Below are 14,314 nucleotides of genomic sequence, written 5' to 3' on the forward strand. Positions count from 1 at the left end.
TCAAGGGTCCCAATTCGAATCGTTGAATCCCCCATGGTATGCACAAGTGTGGAAATACAATTTGCACTCACTCCAATTTGCCTGAATCCGCATCACGTGACTTCCTTTGATTCGATTCCCCCTCAGTTCAGAAGGGCAACAGAACAGCAACCAGGTATGAAAATACATTCTTGTTATCACGTGAATGTGAATCGCCTGATCCGCAGAAGCCCCGGATCTGAGCTGCAGAGGCCCCGTCTGATAAACGCCATTCTTTCTGTAAGCTGCTTTAACAGCTTGTTTTCAGAATCTGAATATATATAGATGATGGCTCCTATTGTGACAAAACACAACAGGTTACAATAAATGTTCATTATTTGCACTTCTGAATATCAGCTTATCTTTCTTTCTTTCTTTTTTGCATTATTTTTCTTCCCTCTTGGTTTTTGATTGCTACAGTAATGCTTTAAGAGCCAGGAATTCCTGGAAATAAATTTTTCAAGGCTGCTAAGTCATTTTTTATTCACAACCATTTTTTATTTGCTTTAGGCACTATGTCAAAGGAACTCTTCCAAGACTGATGACTGGGTCCCAGTACTGAGGAACTGGCCAGATATACATGAATGAATGAATTTCTACAAATGGCATGGAGTGGGGGGGAGGTAGACATTCCTGCCATTACCACTAGGTTAGACAAGTCAGAAAGGCTTCTGGCAAGTAGAATAGGCTTTTAAAGGAATATTGTTGACTTACTACTTCAAAAAAACAAACAAACCTGCTAATGACATTATTTTTAATGCATAACCCACAAGCTCTTGTTAAGATAAATGTTTGAACTACTCCCAAACTCTATAGATGTGATGGCAGACATATGCTATAAACATCTAGGTACTGAAAAATGCTTCACTAGAAGTGAAAATAAATGCATTTTCCCATGTGGTAGTGTAAGAGCAAAACTAGATTTCCAGAAAAGATGATACTGAAACATTGGCTGCATCAATACTGCAGAATAAATGCAGTTTGACACTAATTTAACGGCCATGGCTCAAAGCTATGGAATTCTGGAATCTGTAGTTCTGTAAGATACTTAGCTTTCTTTGTCAGAGAGTTCTGGAACCACAACAAACTACAAATCCCGGAATCCCATAGGATGGAGTCATGACAGTTAAAGCAACATCAAACTGCATTAATCCTACAGTGTCCTAGCAGCTGCTGTGACCATATTCACAAGACCTAGAAAGTGAAGAAAGCAAGGTTTTACATATACAGTCAGCCTTCCATATCCATGGATTCTGTATCCACAGATTCAATCATCCACGGATTGAAAATACATTTAAATTGTATCAATTCCCAAAAGCAAACCTTGTTTTTACCATTTTTTGGTAAGGAACACCATTTTATTTTGCCATTATACAGTATATAATGGGACTTGAGCATCCTTGACTTTGGTACCCATTGAGGCTCCTGGAACCAAACCACAGTGGATACCAATGGCTCACTATACTCACACAAAAGATAATACAAAATACTGTAAAGCACATTGTTTTGGCTCAACCTTTATGCACAGGGTGAATCAACAGCCTGACAATATCTGGAGCATCATTTTTTTATTTTTCAGTGAGTTAAGCCTTCTAGCTCATTAAATATCAGAACATAAAGATAGGATAAAACATTTATTCCTAATATTTAATCCAAGCCATTTCTAGGGTGGACAACTGTGTTCATCAAAATGTTGTTGAATCACAATCCTACATTCCTTATCACTGATTATGCTAGTCCTCTTTTTAAATATTTTTTAAAAAATTGAGGCCCAATTTCAGCAACAAAAAAAAAAAGATATAATCCCTGGACAGCCACAGTTGCCAGCTCCTGCACTACAGCATTGCTTCAACGAACAGAAGTTTTACATCAACTCTTGAAAATGTTAATACCTAGACTTTGGGAAGCCTGTCAGAGAAGGGAAGTCCAAAGCTGGAGGAGAGGTATTAAGAATGTGTGTCTCCTGTTTCCTTCTACTCTTCATATTCAAGTAGAAGGTGGCATCACAAGAAAACCCTAATGTGTCAAAAAATCGAATATACAGTATCCCCAAGACAAATATTTTCACACTATGTCATGGGAAGAGATGGGAGGGTATTCCCTCATTTTCCAAACAATTATTCAGAAAGTATCTTTGCATTCAGAGGATGAGTGCATGACCTGTAGCAATACTAGGCACGTCAGGGGACCTTCCATGTCTAAATTAGCTTCTCTGGTGGTCCAAGGCATTCTGTTACATCCTGCTCAGAGCAGGTGTGTGTGTGTGTTAAATTATGTTGTTATACGTAATCTGTGTTCTGCTTCTTCCACTGTAATGCTTACAGTGTATACACATTTGGCTTCATGTAGAGAGGCACAATACACAAGCAAAGTAATATCTGAGCAGAAGAGATAGCCAAAGATATCATCAGTTTTATAAACAGAGGATATTTTCATTTTTATTTCGCTTTTCTTCTCTCAGTATTTTTAAATTGGCTTTTATTATTAATCTTAAGAAGTGACCTTTGTTTTCATCTAAATAAGAATTCTGTTCTCTTTTTGCAACAAGCTGAAGTGTGCATTATCAAATATTATCATGACGTAAAGTGGGGAGGAAAGATATTTTAAATCCAATAAACTGAAATACAAATAGCTTGGATAAATTTGTCTCCTACAGCTGTTCAGGAAGAGATGGAGAAAACATGCTAAAATGATGTTTTACCCAGATGCCTAACGAATTCTCCCCTCCCCTCCAAAAAAAGAAAAGAAAAGAAAACCCAATTTTGAAAAGAAACAATGAAAAACTTTCCTGGCTTACCAGGAGAAGAATGGATTGTTCGTTTACTACATCCCACAAAGTAGCCAGCTGCAAAGGAAACAGCCTGGCGATAAACCATACCAGGAAAGAAGGTCAGGATTTCCTGCTATAATGAAACCCCGCTTCTCAAATAGAAACAAAACACAAAAAAAGGGGGGGGGGTCAAGCTGCAAAAAGGTTTCTGTGCAAAAGGTAGGCCAGAAATTTATTGTGTGTGTGACAAGTCAGAACTGTGCTCTCATCCTGTATCATTTTCAATTTTGGGTCCACCTTGTACTGCAAACAATTACTAGGGCAATATAGTTTTACTGTAACATTTGCACTATGTGCAATCCTCCTCTGAACAAATTTTGACAAGTTGTGAGATAGAGTTGCCATAAGGAGGATATGACTTGAAGGCAGACAACAGCAATAGCAGTAGGAAACATGCGGAGTTTTAGCTGTTGGATGGTAAACGGTTCACCATCACAACCACTTTGCATATTTTGTTATGTATGCAACATGCAAGCTTATATGGAAATGCTGAAAAATTCTCACTGTCATTTTAAAAAAGAGAAGGGGGTGGAACAGATGGGCTAAATAAAAGTGTTTCCAGCCACTTTGAAAGTGTGGCATTTAAATGACGCACACCTTGCTAAAAACCAGGGGGGCATGGAGCGAAGGGGGAATGTATGGGGCCCTCTATGGTTGTGCTTTGCCAAAGTTTCACTCACACACAGATGCACCAATGCCCTGTACCAGTGGAGCATCACACATGCAAATGAATGGCCAATCAAAGGGGTGGCCATGCAATGGGATGGCATCTGTGGAGATGTAGGAGGTACAGGCAATGTGTTTGTGTGACAGTGCCCATGTATGGTGGGGAGGCAACAAGAACAAAAAAATATCCAGGGGTACAGCTTGACACAACACTAGTGGTTGGCCCACACTTATTCAACCCACCTTAGGAGTGGGCCATGTGGACAGTGGGGTTTCCACCTGCTTTGGAGAAAAACAGGATCACGCTGCTTTTTCATACCTGTTTATTCTGGGCCAAAGAGACAAAAAGGGCTGTTTCCAGGCTTCATATATTCAGACATATGAAGATAAAGGTTTCTCCCATGAAGATTAATACCAGCCAAGTGCTCACTACTGATTTATACAAATGCAGAACTTGGAGATTTACTTTTGTAGATGACAACTGGCTCCTTAGCCAAGCTGACTAGGGAGTATGGGAGCTCTGGTCCACAAAACTAACTTTTATTTTCTAGGTTGTGTACAGAAGTGATTTCAGATTGAGTCACTCTGCCACCAGTTTTAAAATATGAAACAATGGAAATGAGATTAGTTAGATTAAGGTCATCTTGTACTATGCTAGTCTTATAATTAGTCTATTCTTGCTGTTATGCTCATCATCCCACTTCTGTTCTGCTGATGACTAGGACAACTGATTTGCAAATGTGTGGATTCCTAAGCAAACACAATATTTAGATCAATCTCTCTCTCTCTCAAAGAAAGGCACAGATCCCACCAGATCTTGGAAACTAAGTAAGGTCAGCCTACTTAGATGGCAGGCTGCCAAGGAATATTAGGTGCTGCAGGCAATATTTCAGAGGAAGGAAATGGCAAAACTCCCTCTGACTATTTCTTGGCCAAGAAAATCCTATGAAATCTATAAAAGTCCAAAATCAACAGGTGACTTGAAGGCAAATACACATGCATTCCTCATGAACATTCCTCATGAACATTAACACACCAACCACACAGGCTTTGATGAGAAGAAGACTAAAAACAATTATAGGTCATTTTTATTTTAAAGGGCTTGGTGGGAGAAGAGATACAAGAACAAACAATCTACCCATTCATCAGAGACCCCCAAGTCAAGGACTAGGTTTCAGTAAAGTAATTAGAGGAATATGTTCTCTTTTAATTACTTAAAGTTATTGTCAGTGTTAAACTACAGTCATTTAACATACAAATCAATGGTAGAAAATGAAGCAATCTGTTTCATTACATCATCATTCAATGTCACTTTGACAGCCAAAGAAAAAACTTCATCCAAAGCCAAACTACAAAATAATTTTAAAATTATTATCATTTTATTCATTTGTATCCTACCTTTACCTTATAATGGGACTCAAGGTGGCTAACAACATATTTAAAACAATACAAATTAAAGGAATAAAAAGGTATTAATACAATATAAATATAAGATTCAAAAACGATGAAACAATTTATGAAATTAAAAACAAGCATTAAAATATTAAAAATTCATTAAAAGACTATATAAAAAAGGGAAAAAAAGATGCAACTGCAGTACACAGAACTTCACAGTAAGCTGGGTCACAAGTTACTCTAAATCAGGAGTGTACAATTCTGGAGGTAACAGAGGCCATTCTTCCATGTCTCCAAAAAAGCCATGCCATTCCTGGAACAATCAATAGTTACACAAATATGACTTCTTCTTCTGGGAATCAATCAAAATACAGTTGGTTTTCATGGCATTTTATTTTTGTGGGAAAAGGTTGAGGTAGTTAGTAGGGAGTCTGGAGAGTCAATGTGCCACATTTTTGGTGGTGTTATGCATGTGTTTGTAATTTTTAAAAGCCATTTTGCTGGGGGAAATTAAAAATATTTGGGAGGCTGGGGTTCAGGGATTTTCAGAGAGCACAAAAGAAGCCCAGCGGATACACAGGGCCCACAAGCTGCAATTTCTCCTTTCCTGTCCTCAACCCGTTACAAGTGGAAGCCACAGTGAAGTCTGAACTCATATCTTCCCAACTTCCCTTTCCTCTTCTGAAAAGGCTGTAGGGAGCTTGGACTCTTCTGCATACATTTCAGGCTGACCATCATTCTGTTATTAGAACCCCAAACTGTGTTTAATCTTTACTATTAGTTAAGGGAAACAAGCTGACTTTATATGTTCTGGTTTGAAGTTGGCTTGTTTCTAGTAATCACTGTTGTCATTGATATACAAATGACATACACTCAAATGACATACACTGGAGTTAGTCAACAAGAATATGAAAACTTCCAGTCTCCTCCTTGCAGCCATTTCAGATGAGGAAGTAAGACTACATAGCCCTAGGGAGTGACTAGGTTTGCCTTTTTAACTGAAAACCACGGTTTACTGTTACATCCAAATGAGACTTTTATTCTGGCAGCAGAAGATATTCCTTAATGTCTTTGATCTCTATTTTCCTGTAGTTAAGTGCCAGAGGAACTGTACGATATTCAGAGTTCAGGTAAGGACACACACACATACACACACATGCACACACCCCTACACAGAAACAATTATAGCTAGAAAGCACTTTTGTATAACAACTGGCTGTCTACATAGAATCATAGAGTTGGAAGAGACTGCAAGGGCCATTCAGTCCAACCCCCTGCCATGGAGGAAATCTAAACCAAAGCATCCCCAACAGATGGCCATCCAGCTTCTGTTTAAAAACCGCTAAGGAAGGAGACTCCACTACACTCCAAGGGAGTTTGTTTCACTGTCGAATAGCCCTTACTGTTAGGAAGTTCCTCCTAAAGTTGAGGTGGAATCTCTTTTCTTGTAGCTTGCATCCTTGGTGTGCTTTGTTTCATTGTAAAAGAGGCTCTTCCACCAGTACTCTTGCAAGACCACATCAGTATTATGATGTGACACAATCCAGACACAGAGCTAGCACTCCATGTGTTCCTTGTAAGGACTGTGTAGCTATGCATCATTGGATGATTTCATACATTATGCAGAGACAAAGGAGTTTATCACACTGGCCCTGAAATGGGCCCAGTGCGTTCTAAAATGTGCACGCGTGCAGACGCGCACAGAATGGGATGGAGCCAACAACCCCATTTTACCGCATGCTGGAACTCCGCCTTTGCCACCGGGCATTCCAATTGCATCCCCGTTCCGTTCCAGAGGGTACCATTTCTGAGAACTGTTCTAAAGCGTTCTCAGAAATGGCACCCTCTGGAATGGAACAGGGACACAATTGGAACGCCTGGTGGCAAAGGTGGCATTCCAGCGTGTGGTAAAATGGGGTTCTTGGCCCCATCCTGCTACGTGTGCACTCGCACGTTTTAGAACGCACTGGGCCCGTTTTAGGGCCAGTGCGATAAACTTCAAAATCAGGTTGCTGTTAGATTTACACTGAGAAAGACACATGTTTAGGAGAGAAATCACTTATAGTGAACAGATTTTAAAAAATATGTGCAGTGCCTGTAAATGTTAGTTGTTTTTCTCAAACATAATCGCCTACTTACTAAGGGTTACTGGCTATGTCCTTGGGCTACCAATACTTACTCAGACAGCAGACTGTCAGTGCCACTTTCTTTCTGATTTTGAAGTGGGGGCGGGGGGGTCAGATATAATTCTAACACTTTTCTGTCCAGATACTGAAATACTTGTAAATAGATAATTATTTTTCTGTGAAAAATACTGAGATTCATTCAAATCCATAATCTACAGTAGCAGAAAGTCCACACAGAAATAAACCTTTGAAAAACAATGAATCTTTGTTGAAGTACTTTCACAAAATGACACTGATAACAGCACAGGAACCAAAACAGAGACTGATGTTATTGGATGACAATTAGATAAAGTTAATGGATAACATTTTGTCAGACAGCTACAGAAATGTCAATATAGTACATAAATATCTATGTTCTCATTCTTCTCTGAAAGATCTTTTGTATCCTTTGGGTTCACACTTTGCTTACCTTTCAATGTATTTCAAGGTGAAGGAGATTGTTGTTGTTAGCTGCCCTTGAGTCAACTTCGACTTATGGCAACCTGTGAATGAGACATCTCCATGTTTCCTTGTCCTCCATTGCTCTCCTGATTTCCTGCAGACTCATGCCTGTTGTCCTCCCTAATTGAGTCTAGCCATCTGGTGTGCAGTCTACCTCTCCTTCTTCTACCCTCAATCTTCACCAGCATTATTGTCTTTTCTGTAGTGGAGTGGAGCGGATTCTCCTTCTTTTGAGGTCTTTAAACAGAGGCTGGATAGCCATCTGTTGGGGATGCTTTGATTTGGATTTCCTGCATGGCAGGGGGTTGGACTGGATGGCCCTTGTGGTCTCTTCCAACTCTACGATTCTATGATTCTAATGAATCATGCCTTCTCATGATGTGATCAAAGTACAACAGCCTCAATTTAATCATCTTGGCCTCCAGCGGTATTTCCGGACTAATTCACTCAAGAACCCACTTGTTTGTCTTTCTGGCTGTCCACGGTATCTTCAGCACTCTTCTCCAACACCACATCTCAAATGAGTTGATTTTCTTTTAATCTGCTTTTTTCACAGTCCTGCTATCACATCCATACATAGTGATTGGGAATATCACAACTTGGACAATTCTAACTTTGGTGCTCCATCGTATATCTTTACTCATAAGGATCTTTTTCTAAATCTTTCATGGCTGCCCTTCCCATTCCTAGACTACTTCTTATTTCTTGACTGCAGTCTCCATTCTAGGCAATATTTGATCCCAGGTCTTTGACTATTTCAATTTCCTCATTATCTAATTCAAATTTATGTAGGAAGTTTAAAATGTAACACACATTAAATAAAACAATCAGCTGTAGATCTGTACTAACTTACTTCAGACTAAGCCTCACTGAAAGTAATGGAACTTACTTGTGTATAGGCATGTATAAGATTGTGCTATTTATCTGTTTGTTTGTTTGTTTGTTTTAAAAAGGTGATAAAGCATATCACATTTTGAGCTCTGTTCAGGCTGGCTGAAAGTATTTTATTTACCATGTGAGACAGGCAAATGTACTAGCTCTTCTTTCCCCACTATCATTTCTGTTGCCCTCCTGTGCATGGATGGCCTGAATGCTTTTGCCATCTGTGGACTTTTTTCCATGTGAATTGAAATTTTGGAATACAGACTCCACTTCATGTGAACAGCTTCCACCGATAGCAGATATCTTCACTTCATATTTATAACTCTCCTTGCACAAGAGAGTGATGCAAGTGGAGGACTGTAGACAGAATTCTCTTCATGATGAGCAAACACACTTGCATCATATGTGAATGTGATTCAGATTACAAACTACAGCCCCTCTTTTTGATCCTTCCCCTACCATACACCATACAGGACACTGAAAATGTCCCTACTGTATCAAATATTGACTAAATCATCTAATCTCCTCCACACATATTTTTTATACATCTAGGTTTTCTAAGTAATCATGTCTAAAAGAGTGTGGATGAGAATCATATATTTCATGAGCTAAATTCACAATAAAAGGGAGATATTATCTTTCTCTCAGCATATATTCTGGAGAGAAAAAAAAGATTTGTCAAGAAGAAAAGAATACTGACCTTCACTACTGGATAAGCTTTCTTTACCCTCTGGTGTTTTATCTGGCATCTCAGCTGAGAACAGCTTAGTGTAACCTGAGGGACATAAAAAAGGAAAACCATTCTCATATTAAGGCCAGTCCATTTGAACTGAAGAATACTTTTCTGTAAGTTGAAGATACAGTTACAAACTACTCCACATGCTCCCTATCCTGTTAAACATGAACAATTCCATTCATATTTGCAAAAGGACAACACCAATAAAAATCCAAATATATGAGCACAATGAATTTTAAAACTTCATTGTTATATGTCAGTGAGTTTGAATCAATTAGCAATGGCTTAAGTGGCTAGATAAATCAGTGTTGGATTCAATATGAGGAATACAAATGCCTTAACATTTTAAAGATTTTCTTACAGCAAGTTTTTAACCTGACTAGCAAGCATTGAAGTTCATATAACCTCTTAATAAAAGTTGAATCCTGAGAAAGAGCAAATTATTTCTTAACAAAGAATGCTTATGGGCTTTAGTTAAGATTTTCTTAAAGTTATTTGTGGTGGGGGGGGGGGGGCTTAAAATTCTATTCACAGTTATTTCATTCGTTTAAAGAATATAGTATTCACAGTATTATCCAATCCATCTTCCTGTCACTTTACAATTGTTCATTTATTAGCATATTAATCTGCCCATTCTTGTGTTTCCAAATTAATGAAATCAGCCTATAATAGATCCTCTACATTACATACTGTATCTTGAATCTTCTTTCAATTTTCCTAGAGGCAGGGGGATAGCTATGGGGAAGGGGGCAATATGAGGGCTTTTCCCCCTTAAATAGAAATTCTGCCTCCCAAATAAATGTTCTTTCAGTCTCCAAATTTCAAGAAATGAGTGTCAGTTGTTACCCTAAGGTCTAGCCTCCCTCTACAGCACTCTTTTCCAAAACCAAGTTTTAAGTATGTAGCTGAGAAAGCACTGCCAATGCAGGAAACTAGCCATGCCATATAAGAACATCTGTAACCATGGCTCAGTACAGGCAAAGCTCAAGGGCATATGGCCAGGACAGATCAATCAAGATCAGACTCTGCATAATCCCTTCACTCATAGGAGTGATGGTGGGCGATAGACCTGGTGTTTGCAAAAGAGCAAAAGTCCGAGTACACTTCCCTTTAGAGGAAATACTCCATTCTCCAGAGACATTTGCAATTTCCTAGGAGGGGCGCTGCCACAATAAACACAACACCAAAGTTGGGGGAATGGCCACAACTTTATTAACTCAACATTAAAACAGTGTAGGGTTGGCCCAAAGCATGAGGTCATGATCTGTAAAATCGAACAACACCCCGGTTGATCGATGACTGCAATTTTGGGATGACCTATGGGCTAGGGAATGCAATCTCGCAGCTATGTGAAGTTCTGATTGCCTATTATCCCTTAAGCCCCTAGTCACCGGGTAATGTAATAACGTAATGGGCCCCGCAATGGCCATAATGTATGCCCTCAATATACCCGGGTCCAAAGGACTCCCTCTCCAGTGCTCCATAGCCCTGGAAACCACTCTCAGCAGATCATGGCCTATGCTTCCGCCCCTCAGTTGTGACAAAAAACACACCAACCCTATGGAGGGAGGGTGGGGAGCCGAGCAAAAATGACCCCGAACGCTGGGCAATAAGGCCTTATATAGGCTACTGCAAAGAGGGAGGGGCTGGGAGCACACTCCTCCCCTCCAGGGAAGCCGACCAATCAGCTCTCTGGAGGACCAGAAACGAGGACCATAGAGAGGTCCTCCGAGCCGCCTAGAGTGGCCAAGTTCCTCCCCAGCCCCTCAGCCAGCCAATCAGATGATTTTTTGGCCCCAGCAAAGCATGGTGGGGTGTACCAGGCCCAGCAGGGCCTCCTCGGTCGGCGCAACCTCCCAGCGGCAATGCAGTTCATCGGGGGAGTCCGCCGGCTGTTCTTTACTGTCCAGTTATTTACAAGATCCCTTCTCATTCTGCTCTCCTGGAAAATTCATTTTAATCCCAAAATCTGTCCCGGGATACATTCTGCCCTATAAATATGGCTGCCAAAGGCACTTCCAATTTAGTCTCACCTGAGATGCAGAGACATGCTGTCAGTACTGTATTTTGCTTTACTCCTCAGCACCACGATTGTTGAGCCATTTCACTTCACAAAATCCTCCAACTGGAACCTTTGCTTCTGGAATCAATACAGTATTACCTTCTGCAATCCTTAAAGTCGCACTTTTATATTGTTAGTTCTTGTGAGTGCATGTGTGAGTGTGCCTTTGTGTGAATGGCGATTCCTTTTTACAAATAAAATTACATTTGGAGTTTACATTCTGGAGGTCTGTTTCTTGGAACCGGTATACACAGCCTTGATCCCTGCTTTGAGTTGTCCAAACCTTTTTGGCTACTGCAACTGAGCTAATAAAATTCCCCTATTAAATATTGATTGTGAGTGCCCTCTCAGGACCCTGAAATTTTTCTTTGGACAGCTAAACTCTATTTCTAAGTAAATCCAATAACATCCAAACAATGATACCTTTATTGGAACAACCATAATGTACAATTACATGTTACAAGCTTTCAAAGTCACACTGGCTTATTCATCATGCAAAAAGGAGAAAGAAATTGAAGATGTTACTCATAGGCCTGCATAACCTGGTTTCATAATAGTACATGTAAAAAGAATCTAGGGGTCTTGGTAGACTAAAAGTTAAACATCAGTAAATAGTATGTAGAGAACATGCAGGGGTAAGCTGTGTTGGCCGTTTAGTAAATTCAAACAAAAATCCGCCAAACAGTAATACCTTTATTGCCAACCGAAATGCACAATATACTTGCTGAAAACTTTCAAAGCTGATGAGGGAGCCAGCAGACTGGGACCTTCAGCCAAGGTAAAATGTTTTTTTTATTTCTCAAATTGACATGTTTTACCTCAACACCTACCAAAATATTCCTGATGCAAAAGCATGGAGACTTCTTAAGGAATCCAGTGTCCTCTTCCTACAAAGAGGCATGTGGCCTCACAGGAATGTAGACATATTGGATTGCAAAAGAGGAGTCCTTGTTGATATGTAAATGGACTTTAAATTTCCAGGTGGACTTTGCCCAATTGCCACATGGCCAGAGGAGGAGGGGCCAGCTTGCTAAAGATACCCTCCTCATACCATCTTAACTAAGGACAAAAAGAACAAAATGCAGGCATCTTACTAACATCTCTAATTTTTCTCCTGTTTGGTGGTCACATCTTGTCTGATGAAGAAGCTTCGAAAGCTTGCAACAAGTATACTGTCCATTTCAGTTGGCCAATAAAGGTATCACTGTTTGGTGGATTTTTGTTAGTATGTAGAGAGATCTTGTAGCACCTTTGAGACTAACTGAAATAAAGAAGTTGGGCGTATGAGCTTTTGTATTTGAATTGTGGAAGTAGACTGAAGTCTACGAAAGCTCATGCTGCCAATTTCTTTATTTCATTTAGTCTCAAAGGTGCTACAAGATCTCTCTACATACTGGTTCTACAGACTAACACGGCTATATCTTTGAATTCTATGGGTAAAAAGTGAGATGTGGTGGTCAAAAAAGTCAACGCAATTCTAGGCACATCAACAGGAGTATAGTGTCCAGATGGAAGGAACCCACAGTACCATTTTATTGGGATGGGGTGATGCCGCCCCTTTCCTAGCCAGACTGGGGTTGGGGAAACCGTATTCCTTGGCCCCAATCTGGTCTTTCCAGGGTGCAAAAAGGAGCTGCAAAAAGCAGCTCCTTTTTGCGCCCTGGAAAGGGCACGATAGCCATGGCTCTGCGGCTATATGGCGCTCCTTAGGCCTCATATGGATGCAGTGCCAGATGAGTGCCATGATAATGTGTGCCGTGTGGAGTGATGTGCGGCATCACAGCATCCTAGGGGCAGAGTTAGGGCATGCATCATGTGAATGCAATGCCCCAACTCCATCCCCAGGCGGGCTTTAATGGCTGGTCTGAAGATCTGCTCTGTTAGACTTAATCTGGAATACTGTGTTAAAACCACAGTTCAAGAAGGACATTGAAAAGCTGGAAAGTGTTCAAAGGAGGTTGACCAAGATTGGTGGGGGGGGGGGGGGGAGGTTAATGGAAAACAAAAGTAAAATAGGGACTAAGAAGGAAAAGGACTTATGTGGCCTCCAAATGTTGCTCATCTTCAATTCCTCATATCTTCTCAGCAGTAGCAGTCAGCAATATTGGGAAAGCCATACATTCCCAAATTTTCCTGTTGTTGCTCAATCTATAGTGTGAAAGCATAAAGGACAGGACCTCTGTCCAATCTAACCCAACTAGAACAGTTTCATAGTTTAATTGACTTGAAATGAATTAACTCATGTCAAACATTAAAAGAATAAAATGCAATGGGGGGAGTAGCTAATACCCCAGAGAATAGGACCAAAATTCAAAATAACCCAAATAGACTAGAAAGCTGGGCCAAAGCTAACAAAATGAAATTCAACACGGAGAAATGTAAGGTACTGCACTTAGGGCGGAAAAATGAAATGCACAGATACAGGATGGGCGACACCTGGCTGAACGAGACTACATGTGAAAGGGATCTGGGAGTCCAAGTGACCACAAATTGAACATGAATCAACAATGCGACGTGGCAGCTAAAAAGGCCAACGTAATTTTAGGCTGCATCAATAAATGTATAGTGTCTAGATCAAGGGAAGTAATAGTGCCACTTCATTCTGCTCTGGTCAGGCCCCACCTGGAATATTGTGTCCAGTTCTGGGCACCACAATTTTAAAAGGATGTGGAGAAACTGGAGCGTGTCCAAAGGAGAGTGACTAAAATGGTGAAGGGTCTGGAAACCATGCCCTATGAGGAACGACTTAGGGAGCTGGGGATGTCCAGCCTGGAGAAGAGAAGGTTAAGAGGTGATATGATAGCCCTGTTTAAATATTTGAAGGGATGTCATATTGAGGAGGGAGCAAGCTTGTTTTCTGCTGCTCCAGAGACTAGGACCCAGAACAATGGATGCAAGCTCCAGGAAAAGAGATTCCACCTCAACATTAGGGAGAACTTTCTGACAGTAAGAGCTGTCCAACAGTGGAACACACTTCCTCGGAGTGTAGTGGAATTTTTCTCCTTGGAAGTCTTTAAACAGAGGCTGGATGGCCATCTGTCGGGGATGCTTTGATTTGGATTTCCTGCATGGCAGGGGGTTGGACTGGATGGCCCTTG

At 40.5% G+C, this 14,314-nt stretch overlaps 1 protein-coding gene across 3 annotated transcripts in view; it reads right to left on the minus strand.

Annotated features, from left to right (window-relative positions):
• The window catches only part of PLEKHG1 (pleckstrin homology and RhoGEF domain containing G1), a 166,930-nt gene that overhangs the window by 117,333 nt on the left and 35,283 nt on the right, over positions 1-14,314 (minus strand). For 2 of the 3 annotated variants that reach the window (XM_089530196.1, XM_089530197.1), the window contains exon 2: positions 9,119-9,193. In XM_089530196.1, the coding sequence (XP_089386322.1) occupies positions 9,119-9,167 (49 nt within the window). In that variant the 5' untranslated portion in view covers positions 9,168-9,193. Of the gene's footprint in view, positions 1-9,118; positions 9,194-14,314 lie in introns of those variants that run through there. The other variant, XM_089530198.1, reaches the window with a different exon arrangement.

This window comes from Sceloporus occidentalis, unplaced genomic scaffold (genome assembly GCF_023333645.1).
Source record: "Sceloporus occidentalis isolate IW3139 unplaced genomic scaffold, rSceOcc1.0.p SCAF_6, whole genome shotgun sequence".
Classification (NCBI taxonomy): Eukaryota; Metazoa; Chordata; class Lepidosauria; order Squamata; family Phrynosomatidae; genus Sceloporus; species Sceloporus occidentalis.